We start from the raw sequence: 12,966 nt of genomic DNA on the forward strand, positions 1-12,966 counted from the left end.
AATACTGTGTTTGACACCCTTTCGCCTTCAGAACTGCCTTAATTCTACGTGGCATTGATTCAACAAGGTGCTGAAAGCATTCTTTAGAAATGTTGGCCCATATTGATAGGATAGCATCTTGCAGTTGATGGAGATTTGTGGTATGGACATCCTGGGCACGAAGCTCCCGTTCCACCACATCCCAAAGATGCTCTATTGGGTTGAGATCTGGTGACTGTGGGGGCCATTTCAGTACAGTGAACTCATTGTCATGTTCAAGAAACCAATTTGAAATGATTCAAGCTTTGTGACATGGTGCATTATCCTGCTGGAAGTAGCCATCAGAGGATGGGTACATGGTGGTCATAAAGGGATGGACATGGTCAGAAACAATGCTCAGGTAGGCCGTGGCATTTAAACAATGTCCAATTGGCACTAAGGGGCCTAAAGTGTGCCAAGAAAACATCCCCCACACCATTACACCACCACCAGCAGCCTGCACAGTGGTAACAAGGCATGATGGATCCATGTTCTCATTCTGTTTACGCCAAATTCTGACTCTACCATCTGAATGTCTCAACAGAAATCGAGACTCTTCAGACCAGGTAACATTCTTCCACTCTTCAACTGTCCAATTTTGGTGAGCTCGTGCAAATTGTAGCCTCTTTTTGCTATTTGTAGTGGAGATGAGTGGTACCCGGTGGGGTCTTCTGCTGTTGTAGCCCATCCGCCTCAAGGTTGTGCGTGTTGTGGCTTCACAAATGCTTTGCTGCATACCTCGGTTGTAACGAGTGGTTATTTCAGTCAAAGTTGCTCTTCTATCAGCTTGAATCAGTTGGCCCATTCTCCTCTGACCTCTAGCATCAACAAGGCATTTTCGCCCGCAGGACTGCCGCATACTGGATGTTTTTCCATTTTCACACCATTCTTTGTAAACCCTAGAAATGGTTGTGCGTGAAAATCCCAGTAACTGAGCAGATTGTGAAATACTCAGACCGGCCCGTCTGGCACCAATAACCATGCCATGCTCAAAATTGCTTAAATCACCTTTCTTTCCCATTCTGACATTCAGTTTGGAGTTCAGGAGATTGTCTTGACCAGGACCACACCCCTAAATGCATTGAAGCAACTGCCATGTGATTGGTTGATTAGATAATTGCATTAATGAGAAATTGAACAGGTGTTCCTACTAATCCTTTAGGTGAGTGTATATGCAGCCAGATATAAGAGAAACTGCATTGCAACTAGCATTTGTTTAGCTCTGTTTTACAGAGCTCTATTAAGACCCTCCTAAAAAGGCTTGGCAGGGATTGGATTTTGTACTCTGCATGTACAACGTAATCTTTGTTGTCTGGAAAGCATATGTGAATGATCAGTTTCAGATAGCACACAATTAGCAGAGGTTCTGTGGTAGAGTTCCATGCTCTATGTCCTATTCATAGACCTATAGTATGTGTTACGTTTGAATCTATTTCTTCAGATGTGTGCAGATTTTGTTTTTGATTTTGTTTTAAACTATTCTAGTTAGAGTAGAAAGTTAGTTTGTTCCACATGTGTAACAAAAGACAATTTCTTACCAATCATAATGTTGGAGAAGGATGCGGTCTGAGTGAACTGACGCTCTATGAATTTGGACATAAAGGTGGCAAGGCCTGCTACCAACGCTGCAAGGTTGACCTGTGCCAGCACCACTAACAGGTAGATTGGATTACGCAGGGTCCGCAGGGCGATGCGAGGGAAACCTGGGAGAGGGAAGAAGATGTTGGAGGGGAGGGTTCTCATCTGCCGGCCAATCAAATCTCACTACAAAAGACAATATTTACTGCAGGGTTTATAAAGTTTGACCACCACCCTGCGTATACTACAAATATGATTACATTAATTATTGTCAATGTCAGTGCCTTGTATTTACCCACAGACACAGAGAACAGAAACCAACAAGTGTGATCTTATATAAATAGTCTCACTTTTTAGGAACTTTGTAAGGGTGAGTTCTTGGTCTGGTGGAGGTTTCTTTTCCTCCTTAGCTCCATTTTCAGTGGCATCACCTCCAGCTTTCTAATAGCATGAGAAAGAGAACCACACTGCAATGATGCTCTTTACCTGTACAGTTGAGGGAAAAAAACATTTGATCCCCTGCTGATTTTGTATGTTTGCCCACTGACAAAGAAATGATCAGTCTATCATTTTAATGGTAGGTTTATTTGAACTGTGAGGGACAGAATAACAACAATGAAATCCAGAAAAAACGCATGTCAAAGATTTTATGAATTGATTTGCATTTTAATGAGTGAAATAAGTATTCGACCCCTCTGCAAAACATGACTTAGTACTTGGTGGCAAAAACCCTTGTTGGCAATCACAGAGGTCAGAGGTTTCTTGTAGTTGGCCACCAGGTTTGCACACATTTCAGGAGGGATTTTTTCCCACTCCTCTTTGCAGATCATTAAGGTTTCGAGGCTGATGTTTGGCAACTCGAACCTTGAGCTCCCTTGACAGATTTTCTATGGGATTAAGGTCTGGAGATTGGCTAGGCCACTCCAGGACCTTAATGTGCTTCTTCTTGAGCCACTCCCTTGTTGCCTTGGCTGTGTGTTTTGGTTCATCGTCATGCTGTAATACCCATCCACGACCCATTTTCAATGCCCTGGCTGAGGGAAGGAGGTTCTCATCCCAGATCTGACGGCGCCGTCCATCGTCCCTTTAATGCGGTGAAGTTGTCCTGTCCAGAAAAACACCCCAAAAGCATAATGTTTCCATCTCCATGTCTGACAGTGGGGATGGTGTTCTTGGGGTCATAGGCAGCCTTCCTGCTCCTCCAAACAAGGCGAGTTGAGTTGATGACAAAGAGCTCGATTTTGGTCTCATCTGACCACAACACTTTCACCCAGTTCTCCTCTGAATCATTCAGATGTTCATTGGCAAACTCCTGTTGATGTGCTTTCTTGAGCAGGGGGACCTTGCGGTTGCTGCAGGATTTCAGTCCTTCACGGCTTAGTGTGTTACCAATTGGTTTCTTGGTGACTATGGTCCCAGCTGCCTTGAGATCATTGACAAGATCCTCCCGTGTAGTTCTGGGCAGATTCCTCACCATTCTCATGATAATTGCAACTCCACAAGATGAGATCTCGCATGGAGCCCCAGACCGAGGGAGATTGACAGTACTTTTGTGTTTCTTCCATTTGCGAATAATCGCACAACTGTTGCCACCTTCTCACCAAGCTGCTTGGCGATGGTCTTGTAGCCCATTCCAGCCTTGTGTAGGTCTACAATCTTGTCCCTGACATCCTTGGACAGCTCTTTGGTCTTTGCAAGGGTGGAGAGTTTGGAATCTGATTGATTGATTGCTTCTGTGGACAGGTGTCTTTTATACAGGTAACAAGCTGAGATTAGGAGCACTCCCTTTAAGAGTGTGCTCCTAATCTCAGCTCGTTACCTGTTTAAAAGACACCTGGGAGCCAGAAATCTTTCTGATTGAGAGGGGATCAAATACTTATTTCAATCATGAAAATGCAAATTAATTTATAATATTTCTAAGCGTTTTTCTGGATTTTCTTTGTTATTCTGTTATATACTGTTCAAATAAACCTACCATTAAAATTATAGACTGATCATTTCTTTTTCAGTGGGCAAACATACAAAATCACTAGGGGATCAAATATATTTTTTCCCTCACTATATTACATAAGTAATATTTGATTACGGCAAAATACACATTAAGCCTGCCGACATTGCAGGAACCCTTTGTCAGGTTTGGGCCACATTTTCTGGGAAAGTATGAGTATTGTAGAAAACATCTAATTTTGAAACCTAAAATGTATTGAAAACATCTGGGTACACAAGTGATAAGCCAAACTTTAGATATTTTTTTAACATTGGCTTGCAATCAAGAGTGCATTTTTATGAATGTTGGTTTCTCTATTGAGCAATAGAAACACTAGGCACAATTATTCTTTGCGCCAGATGACTAATGAGAGAATCATTCATCAAAAGGCCGGAGCTGACATAACAAGGTCACAAAAAATCCCTTTCACCTAACCGACATTTGTCTTTTAACGGGTTCTGTTAAATCTGAAAGAACAAAAATCTATTAATACATATATGTATTGTAACAAGGTATCTGATATTTTATACTGAACCTCTTTGGGCATCTGTCGGGGGAAGAAGAGGTAGGGCAGTGAAGTGAGGAAGAGGAATGAGGCTGCCACCACAAAGCCAAGCCACCAGGCTCCAACCCAGCGAGGGTCCTGTCTCTCCAGAGTTATCTCAACTACAGACAGGACAGAGGAGGGAGACTACTTTATATGCATATTATTTATAAATAATAACATTTACATAAATTGAGTCACGAATTAACTGTATTTGTTATTTGTTGTTCTTTAAAGCATTACAAATATTGGTGTAATTTAAGATACTAAGCTAAATTATGTAATAGTTCTTGGCATCACTCAACAGAACTAAATCTCTGGGGAGTTGGAATGGTCCAACTAACAGCACTTCCAAGAAATAAGACATTTTCCTTTTCACTCTGAGAAGCTCCATATGCATTCTGAGAATAAAAGTAAAAGTATAAAAGTGAAAGACAGGGTCAATGAGACCATATCATCTGTCCAGAGTCACACAAAATCCAGCTAAGAACACACATTCCTCCGAAAAGGGAATAACTTTTGCAACCCCCTGAGCACACATTATATGGAGTAATGGAAAGTTACTTTAAATTCAACAGGTATTTGAACAGTCTGAACATGTCTTTAACCACCAACAAAGCTGCCAGATCTTGATTAATAAAATGCATCAAACTGGAAAGACAAGATAAAATCACAGGAAACAGGAATGACAGGCTGACTTGTTCTGTGTGCTTGAAGCATTGCATGGAAAGATTATTGGCGGCTGCATTATTTCAACACTGATGTGAAAATTGAACCCAACAAAAAGCTACGCATCTGAAAGTGAAAACTTGATGGGGTATCTGATCATTTCAAAGCTTAATTATTTTGTATTTTGGATAGAGATTTCACTCCTGGGACCATCTTCAGATTGCTATGAACAATATCTTCTTCACATTCAAAACACATTGGCGATTTCCAACTCGAGAGTGCTGAAGTGCTGAGTTTATGTATTTGGCATTCCCCACCAGATTCTCTCTATCCTTTCAGCATATACAGTGGATATAAAAAGTCTACACACCCCTGTTAAAATGCCAGGTTTTTGTGATGTAAAAGAATGAGACAAAGATATATCATGTCAGAACTTTTTCCACTTTTAATGTGACCTATAATGTTAACAATTCAATTGAAAAACAAACTGTAATCTTTTAGGGGGGGGAAATGAAAGTTGAAGTTTGCAAAAGCCAATATCAAGTCCCCCAATAGCACTTGGGAAAATGTGTTATGGTCTGACGAAACCAAGGTTGAACATTTTCGGTCATAATTTCAAAGGTATGTTTGGCGCAGAAACAACGCTGCACATCACCCAAAGAACACTATACTCACAGTGAAGCATGGTGGTGGCAGTATCAATGCTTTGGGGCTGTTTTTCTTCAGCAGGAATTGGGGCCTTAGTCAGGGAGGAGGGAATTTGGAAACAGTTCCTTAAATACCAGGCAATTTTGGCACAAAACATTCAGGCGTCCATTAGAAAGCGGAAGATGAAGAGGAAGTTCACCTTTCAGCATGACAACGACCCAATGCACACATCCAAATCCACAAAAGCATGACTTCACCAGAAGAAGATTAACCTTTTGGAATGGCCCAGCCAGAGCCCAGACCTGAATGCAATTGAACACCTGTGGGGTTATCTGAAGAGAGCTGTGCACAGGAGATGTCCTCGCAATCTGACAGATTTGGAGCGCTTTTGCAAAGAAGAGTGGACAAATATTGCCCCGTCAAGATGTGCCATGCTAATAAACTCCTACCCAGAAAGACTGAGTGCTGCAATAAAATCAAAAGGTGCTTCAAAAAAGTATTTGTTTAAGGGTGTGCACACTGTGCAACCAGGTTATAGTGAGTTTTTGTTTTTTTCCTCTAAGATTTCAGTTTGTTTTTCAATTGAATTGTTCACGTTATAGGTAACATTAAAGGTGGAAAAAGTTCTGAAATTATTTCTCTGTCTCATTCTTTTACATCACAAGAACCTAGCATTTTAACAGGCCATAGGAACATTTTCAATGGTACTGATTCAGCAGAAACCTTCACAATCGGCTTCCTGATCTCCTACTAAACAAATAGATGCCACACTTCCCAAAAGTACTGTATTGTTATCCTTCAGAAAAACCGATCACAAGATGCCCTCCGTACATTCGAATGTTTGGACAGGAACACCTGTTTCTAATTTACACCCTGCTGGGGATGGTGGCCAAGCGAATGTTGTTTTTTATATTCACAAAAGCTATTTTTTCCACGTTAAATCTGAATACTTTATCAGGCAATTGACATGCTCGACTTCGACCAACCAAAGTTAAATCCTTAAAAGTCGTTTGCCAAACTCATTCATAAGCCACAAGTTTCTAATAACTGTAAAAACAATTTGTTGAAAACACGAATGCCAAAAAAAAGTATAATTGTTATGCAATGTTTTAGGAAAGGAAATTATATTTTGAGAAGTGTGTAATTTTTTTGAAGTTTTCTTGAATAATTACAATATTATACTGTCAAACATGGAAGATGATTGGGTGATGTTTTGGGGTTGCTTAGCTGCCTCTGGCATTGTGTACCTTGAACATGTGCATAACTGAAATTAGGAGAATACCGAGACATTTTGGAGTGCAATTCCAAACCCATTTTCAGAAAACCTGATCTCAGATGTAGCATTACAACTATATGAATGTTAAACTTGTCTAGACATTGAAGAACAACAGAACATCTGTTTTGGATTCTCTCTCAGGAAGTCACACTCTGAGGAAGTCACATTCTGTTAAAGCTTGTGACTTTGCGATTAACCACTGGGCTTAAGGGCTGTCGTGATGGTGGCCTCAGTGTTGTAGAATGAGAGCGCTGTTCTAGGTAGACACACAAATCTCGTATATACAGTGATGGATTTTTTTTTTGGATCCCCTGCTGATTTTGTATGTTTGCTCACTGACAAAGAAATTATCAGTCTATCATTTTAATGGTAGGTTTATTTGAACAGTGAGAGACAGAATAACAACAACAAAATCCAGAACAACATGTCAAACATTTTATAAATTGATTAGCATTTTAATGAGTGAAAGAAAGTATTCAACCCCTCTGCAAAACATGGCTTAGTACTTGGTGGCAAAACCCTTGTTGGCAATCACAGAGGTCAGAGGTTTCTTGTAGTTGGCCACCAGGTTTGCACACATCTCAGGATGGATTTTGTCCCACTCCTCTTTGCAGATCTTCTCCAAGTCATTAAGGTTTTGAGGTTGATGTTTGGCAACTCAAACCTTCAGCTCGATTGACAGATTTTCTATGGGATTAGGGTCTGGAGACTGGCTAGGCCACTCCAGGACCTTAATGTGCTTCTTCTTGAGCCACTCCTTTGTTGCCTTGGCCGTGTGTTTTGGGTCATTGTCATGCTGGAATACCCATCCACGACCCATTTTCAATGCCCTGGCTGATGGAAGGAGGTTCTTACCCAAGATTTGACGGTACATGGCCCCGTCCATCGTCCCTTTGATGCGGTGAAGTTGTCCTGTCCCCTTAGTAGAAAAACACCCCCAAAGCATAATGTTTCCACCTTCATGTTGGACGGTGGGGATGGTGTTCTTGGGGTCATAGGCAGCATTCCTCTTCCTACAAACATGGCGAGTTGAGTTGATGCCAAAGAGCTCGATTTTGGTCTCATCTGACCACAACACTTTCACCCAGTTCTCTGAATCATTCAGATGTTCACTGGCAGCTCTTTGGTCTTGGCCATAGTGGAGAGTTTGGAATCTGATTGATTGATTGCTTCTGTGGACAGTTGTCTTTTATACAGGTAACAAGCTGAGATTAGGAGCACTCCCTTTCTGATTGAGAAGGGATCAAATACTTATTTGACTAATTAAAATGCAAATCCATTCATAACCTTTTTGACATGCATTTTTCTGGATTTTTTGTTTTGTTATTCTGTCTGTCACTGTTCAAATAAACCTACAAATAAAATTATAGACTGATCATTTCTTTTTCAGTGGGCAAACAAACAAAATCAGCAGGGGATCAAAAAATATGTTTTCCCTCACTGTATGTGTGAGGACAACTATCTAATGATTAGATGATGTATAAAATATTAATTAAGACAAATATGATGCAATTCCAATTTAATATATCTCTGAATGTATCTCTCCCTTGACTCGACCAGGTACACTATTATTTTTCCACTATAAGTAACTGCTAAATTCCAACACAGTTAAAAGTTATGGGTCTTCCAACAGGACAATGAGCCCAAATTAACAAAAAAATAACACCCAGGAATGGTTCAAGACAAAATGCTGGACTGTTGAAATGGCCAGAAAGTTGTCTTTATCAAAATACTGTTAAAAACCTGTGGAAACCCTGAGGCACCCTTAACATCTGGGAGAGCTGGAGCAGTTTATACAAGACGACGGGACACAACTGCCAGTATAGTGGTGCAGTTACAGAAGCTCATCTACGCAATAGGAAGCGACTGCAGTTATCTGTTGGCTATTGTTTTCAGTATCAAAGAGGTGTGGGATAATGCTATTGCAGTATTTCTTGAACACATTACATGTCCATACAGAGTATGACACACAATGCCACTCCCTCAGGGAAGATGTAATCTGTATTTCTGTGAGTTTGGTCGCCAATTCCTTTTGTTAGAACAGAATTCTAGAGTGCAGTGGGAGTTGTGATAGTTGCAATTTGATTTATCTTAAGTGAGGTCCTGTCCCATGTGCATGATAATTAGACCACTGTTTGATCTTTCCTGCACAACAAAACATTTCCAAAAACAACTGCAGAAGTTGCACAATTAGTGAGACGGGTGGGGCTCTTTCTTGTCATGAGTTATGCTTAAGGTCAGAAGGTCATAAGGCTGTTAAGAAAAGTATATATCCTTATATCCCTACAGTGAGGGAAAGAATTACTTGATCCCCTGCTGATTTTTTATGTTTGCCCACTGACAAAGAAATGATCTGTCTATTATTTTAATGGTAGGTTTATTTGAACAGTGAGAGACAGAATAACAAAAACAAAAATCCTGAAAAACGCATGTCAAAAATATTATGCATTGATTTGCATTTTAATGAGTGAAATAAGTATTTGATTCCCTCTCAATGAGAAAGATTTCTGGCTCCCAGGTGTCTTTTAAACAAGTAACGAGCTGAGATTGGGAGCATACTCTTAAAGGGAGTGCTCCTAATATCAGCTTGTTACCTGTATAAAAGTCACCTGTCCAAAATGCTAATCAATGCTAATCAATTTATAAAAATTTTGGACAGGTGACTTGGTCCGCATTGTCGGCAGTAAGTCAGACTTGTTCCCTGTGCATGTTGGACTCCGGCAGGGCTGCCCTTTGTCACCGGTTCTGTTCGTAATTTTTATGGACAGAATTTCTAGGCGCAGCCAGGGGCCGGAGGGTGTCAGGTTTGGGGACCACACGATTTCGTCTCTGCTCTTTGCGGATGATGTTGTCGTGTTGGCCCCTTCAAGCCAGGACCTTCAGCATGCACTTGGACGGTTTGCAGCCGAGTGTGAAGCGGTGGGGATGAAAATCAGTACCTCCAAATCCGAGGCCATGGTCATCAGTCGGAAAAGGGTGGCTTGCCCACTTCAGGTTGGTGGAGAGTGCCTGCCTCAAGTGGAGGAGTTTAAGTATCTAGGGGTCTTGTTCATGAGTGAGGGAAGGATGGAACGGGAGATTGACAGACGGATCGGTGCAGCTTCTGCAGTAATGCGGTCGATGTATCGGTCTGTCGTGGTGAAGAAAGAGCTGAGCCGTAAGGCGAAGCTCTCGATTTACCGGTCAATCTACGTTCCTACTCTCACCTATGGTCATGAGCTTTGGGTCATGACCGAAAGGACAAGATCCCGGATACAGGCGGCCGAAATGAGCTTTCTCCGCAGGGTGGCTGGGCGATCCCTTAGAGATAGGGTGAGAAGCTCGGTCACCCGGGAGGAGCTCAGAGTAGAGCCGCTGCTCCTCCACATCGAGAGGGGTCAGCTGAGGTGGCTTGGGCATCTGTTTCGGATGCCTCCGGGACGCCTTCCTGGGAAGGTGTTCCGGTCCCGTCCCACCGGGAAGAGACCCCGGGGAAGACCTAGGACACGCTGGAGGGACTATGTCTCCCGGCTGGCCTGGGAACGCCTCGGTGTCCCCCCGGAAGAGCTGGAGGAAGTGTCTGGGGAGAGGGAAGTCTGGGCATCCCTGCTTAGACTGCTGCCCCCGCGACCCGGCCCCGGATTAAGCGGAAGATGATGCGACTTTTATACAGGTAACCAACTGAGATTTGGAGCACTCCCTTTAAGAGTATGCTCCCAATCTCAGCTTGTTTTTCAGGATTTTTCTTTTGTTATTCTCTCTGTCACTGTTCAAATAAACCTACCATTAAAATTATAGATTGATCATTTCTTTCTCTGAGGGTAGACATACAAAATCATAAGGGGATCAAATAATTTCTTCCCTCACTGTACAGTGGGTATAGAAAAGAATCCCCCCCTTTAAAATAATCACATTTTGTTGCTTTGCAGCCTGAAATGAAAACGGACAAAAACTATTTTTGTTTTATTCAGCTGTATTTACAACTTATAATAAAAAATTACAAATTAAAAAACAGAATCACTGAGTTGGAAAAAGAATCACCCCCCTCCTTAAAATGACTTGTAAACCCAACCAGGTGGAGTTAATCACCTTCTCAATAGCACACAAAGCCAATTGATTTTCAACTGTGATCAGCTGTGGTCATTTTGATTAGCTCAGCATAAAACAAGCTTTTCCTGAAGCATTTCAATCCTTTGTAGTGCAACTGAAGAAAACAATGGTGGGAATGCATTGTCAAAAGATCTCCGGATAAAGTTGTGGACAGGCACAAGTCAGGAGACGGATACAAAAAAATGTCAAAGGCTTTATCCGTGCCTAGAAGCACAGTGAAGTCTATTATTAAGAAGTGGAAGGTATTTGGTACAACACAGACCCTCCCTGGGTCAGGACGTTGCTCCAAACTGGATGAAAGAGCCAGGAGGAAACTGATAAGAGAGTTGCCTACTGCAACTCTGAAGCAGTTGCTGGAATTCATGACAAAGAGTGGTCATTGTGTGCATGTGACAACAATATCACAAATTCTCCACAAATGTGGCTCGTATGGGAGGGTTGCAAGAAAAAAGCCACTCCTCAAGAAAGGCCACATGCAGTGATGACTGAGCTTTGCCAAAACGCACCTTGAAGATTCTAAGGCCACGTGGAAAAAGGTGTTATGGTCAGATGACACTAAAATTGAATTATTTGGCCTCAATGCCAAACGATATCCAATACAGCTCACCATCCAAATAACACCATTCCTACAGTAAAGCATGGAGGTGGTAATATCATGTTATGGGGTTGTTTCTCTGCAGCAGGGACTGAAGCAAGGAAAAATGGATGGGGCAAAATACTGTCAAATTCTTGAGGAAAATCTGCTGTTCTCTGCCAGAAAGTTGTCAATGGGAAGAAGATTTACCTTCCAACATGACAATGACCCAAAGCACACAGCAAAACTGACCACATAGTGGTTGAAGGAGAAAAAGGTAAATGTCCTTGCATGGCCTAATCAGAGCCTGGACTTAAACCCCATTGAAAATCTGTGGAATGACTTGAAGACAGCAGTCCACAAACGGTCACCATCAAATTTAACTGAACTTGAGCAGTTCTGCAAAGAAGAGTTGTCAAATATTGCAACGTCTAGATGTGCAAAGTTAGTAGAGGCATATCCCAACAGACTAAAGGCTGTAATTAAAGGTGGTTCAACAAAATACTGACACAAGGGGGTGATCCTTTTTCCAACTCAGTGATTGTTTTATTTTTTGTTGGTGTTATATCTTTCACTTGGAAGTTATAAGTTGCACTGAGTAAATACAGCTGAAATAACAAAAACTGTCTGTCTTCATTTCAGGCTGCAAAGCAACAAAATGTGATTATTTTAAAGGGGGGTGATTCTTTTCGATACCCACTGTAAGTGGTTACCAATGACTACCTATCTCACTATGGTATAGATATTATACAATATTATACAAACATAGTTACACATTATTTGGGGAGTTACCATAAATTTGCAATGAACCTGCCTGGAAAATACCCCAAACGCATTTTGTCCCATGTACAGTAAAAAGGATGTTTCCAGTGATAAATTCAGGATCACACTTGGACATTTAAAGGTGTTTAAACTTGAGATCACAGTTTCCAAATTACAATTAAATGTCAACTGGATGACAACAAGCTAAGTAGATGTCTTGCCAGAGGTAAGCTAACTATCATGAAGATAATCATTAGTGCTTGGAGTTGGAACCATAAGTTTCCAAACATTGATCTTTTTGGGCAGAAACACCATTTGTGGGTTTGGTGTAAAAAGAGGGATGATTATAAATTGCAGTTGATGTTAAAGGCTTGATATGTGATGTTGTGAGGCTTTTATGTATGGAATGTTGAACTTTTCACTTTAAGTTGCTTGGGTTTTTAAAATTACTTACATGAAAATTATATATTAGAAGCAAACAACACTTTACATTTCCATATCACAAAACGTATATGATATACTAATCAATGCGTATGACCACTATTCTGATGTCTTGTCTGTTCTGAGCCCAATTAGGCTGAGTCCCAATGCGTTGATATCACGATTTCAGGAGGCTGCGTAACAGGACATGGTGCAGAGGTGTAGAAACAAAAGGCTCTTTAATTTCAATGACTGAAAGTGACACAAAGCAAAACACAATGACCAGAACATCGAACAATGACTGACAAAACACACTAGGGCAGGAAGAACTTAAATAGGGACATAACAAGGCAGCAAAGAAGACACAGGTGAAAGTGATAATGACAAAGACAGGCTATGTA

At 41.2% G+C, this 12,966-nt stretch overlaps 1 protein-coding gene across 1 annotated transcript in view; it reads right to left on the reverse strand.

Moving 5' to 3' along the window:
- The window catches only part of slco2b1 (solute carrier organic anion transporter family, member 2B1), a 44,829-nt gene that overhangs the window by 6,167 nt on the left and 25,696 nt on the right, over positions 1-12,966 (reverse strand). Inside the window, exons 7-9 of the mRNA XM_010893502.5 lie at positions 4,119-4,249; positions 1,947-2,037; positions 1,557-1,721 (exon numbers count right to left, since the gene is read on the reverse strand). Coding sequence (XP_010891804.2) covers positions 1,557-1,721; positions 1,947-2,037; positions 4,119-4,249 — 387 coding nt within the window. The remainder of the gene's footprint in view (positions 1-1,556; positions 1,722-1,946; positions 2,038-4,118; positions 4,250-12,966) is intronic.

The sequence above is a fragment of the Esox lucius genome, chromosome 7, assembly GCF_011004845.1.
Source record: "Esox lucius isolate fEsoLuc1 chromosome 7, fEsoLuc1.pri, whole genome shotgun sequence".
Classification (NCBI taxonomy): Eukaryota; Metazoa; Chordata; class Actinopteri; order Esociformes; family Esocidae; genus Esox; species Esox lucius.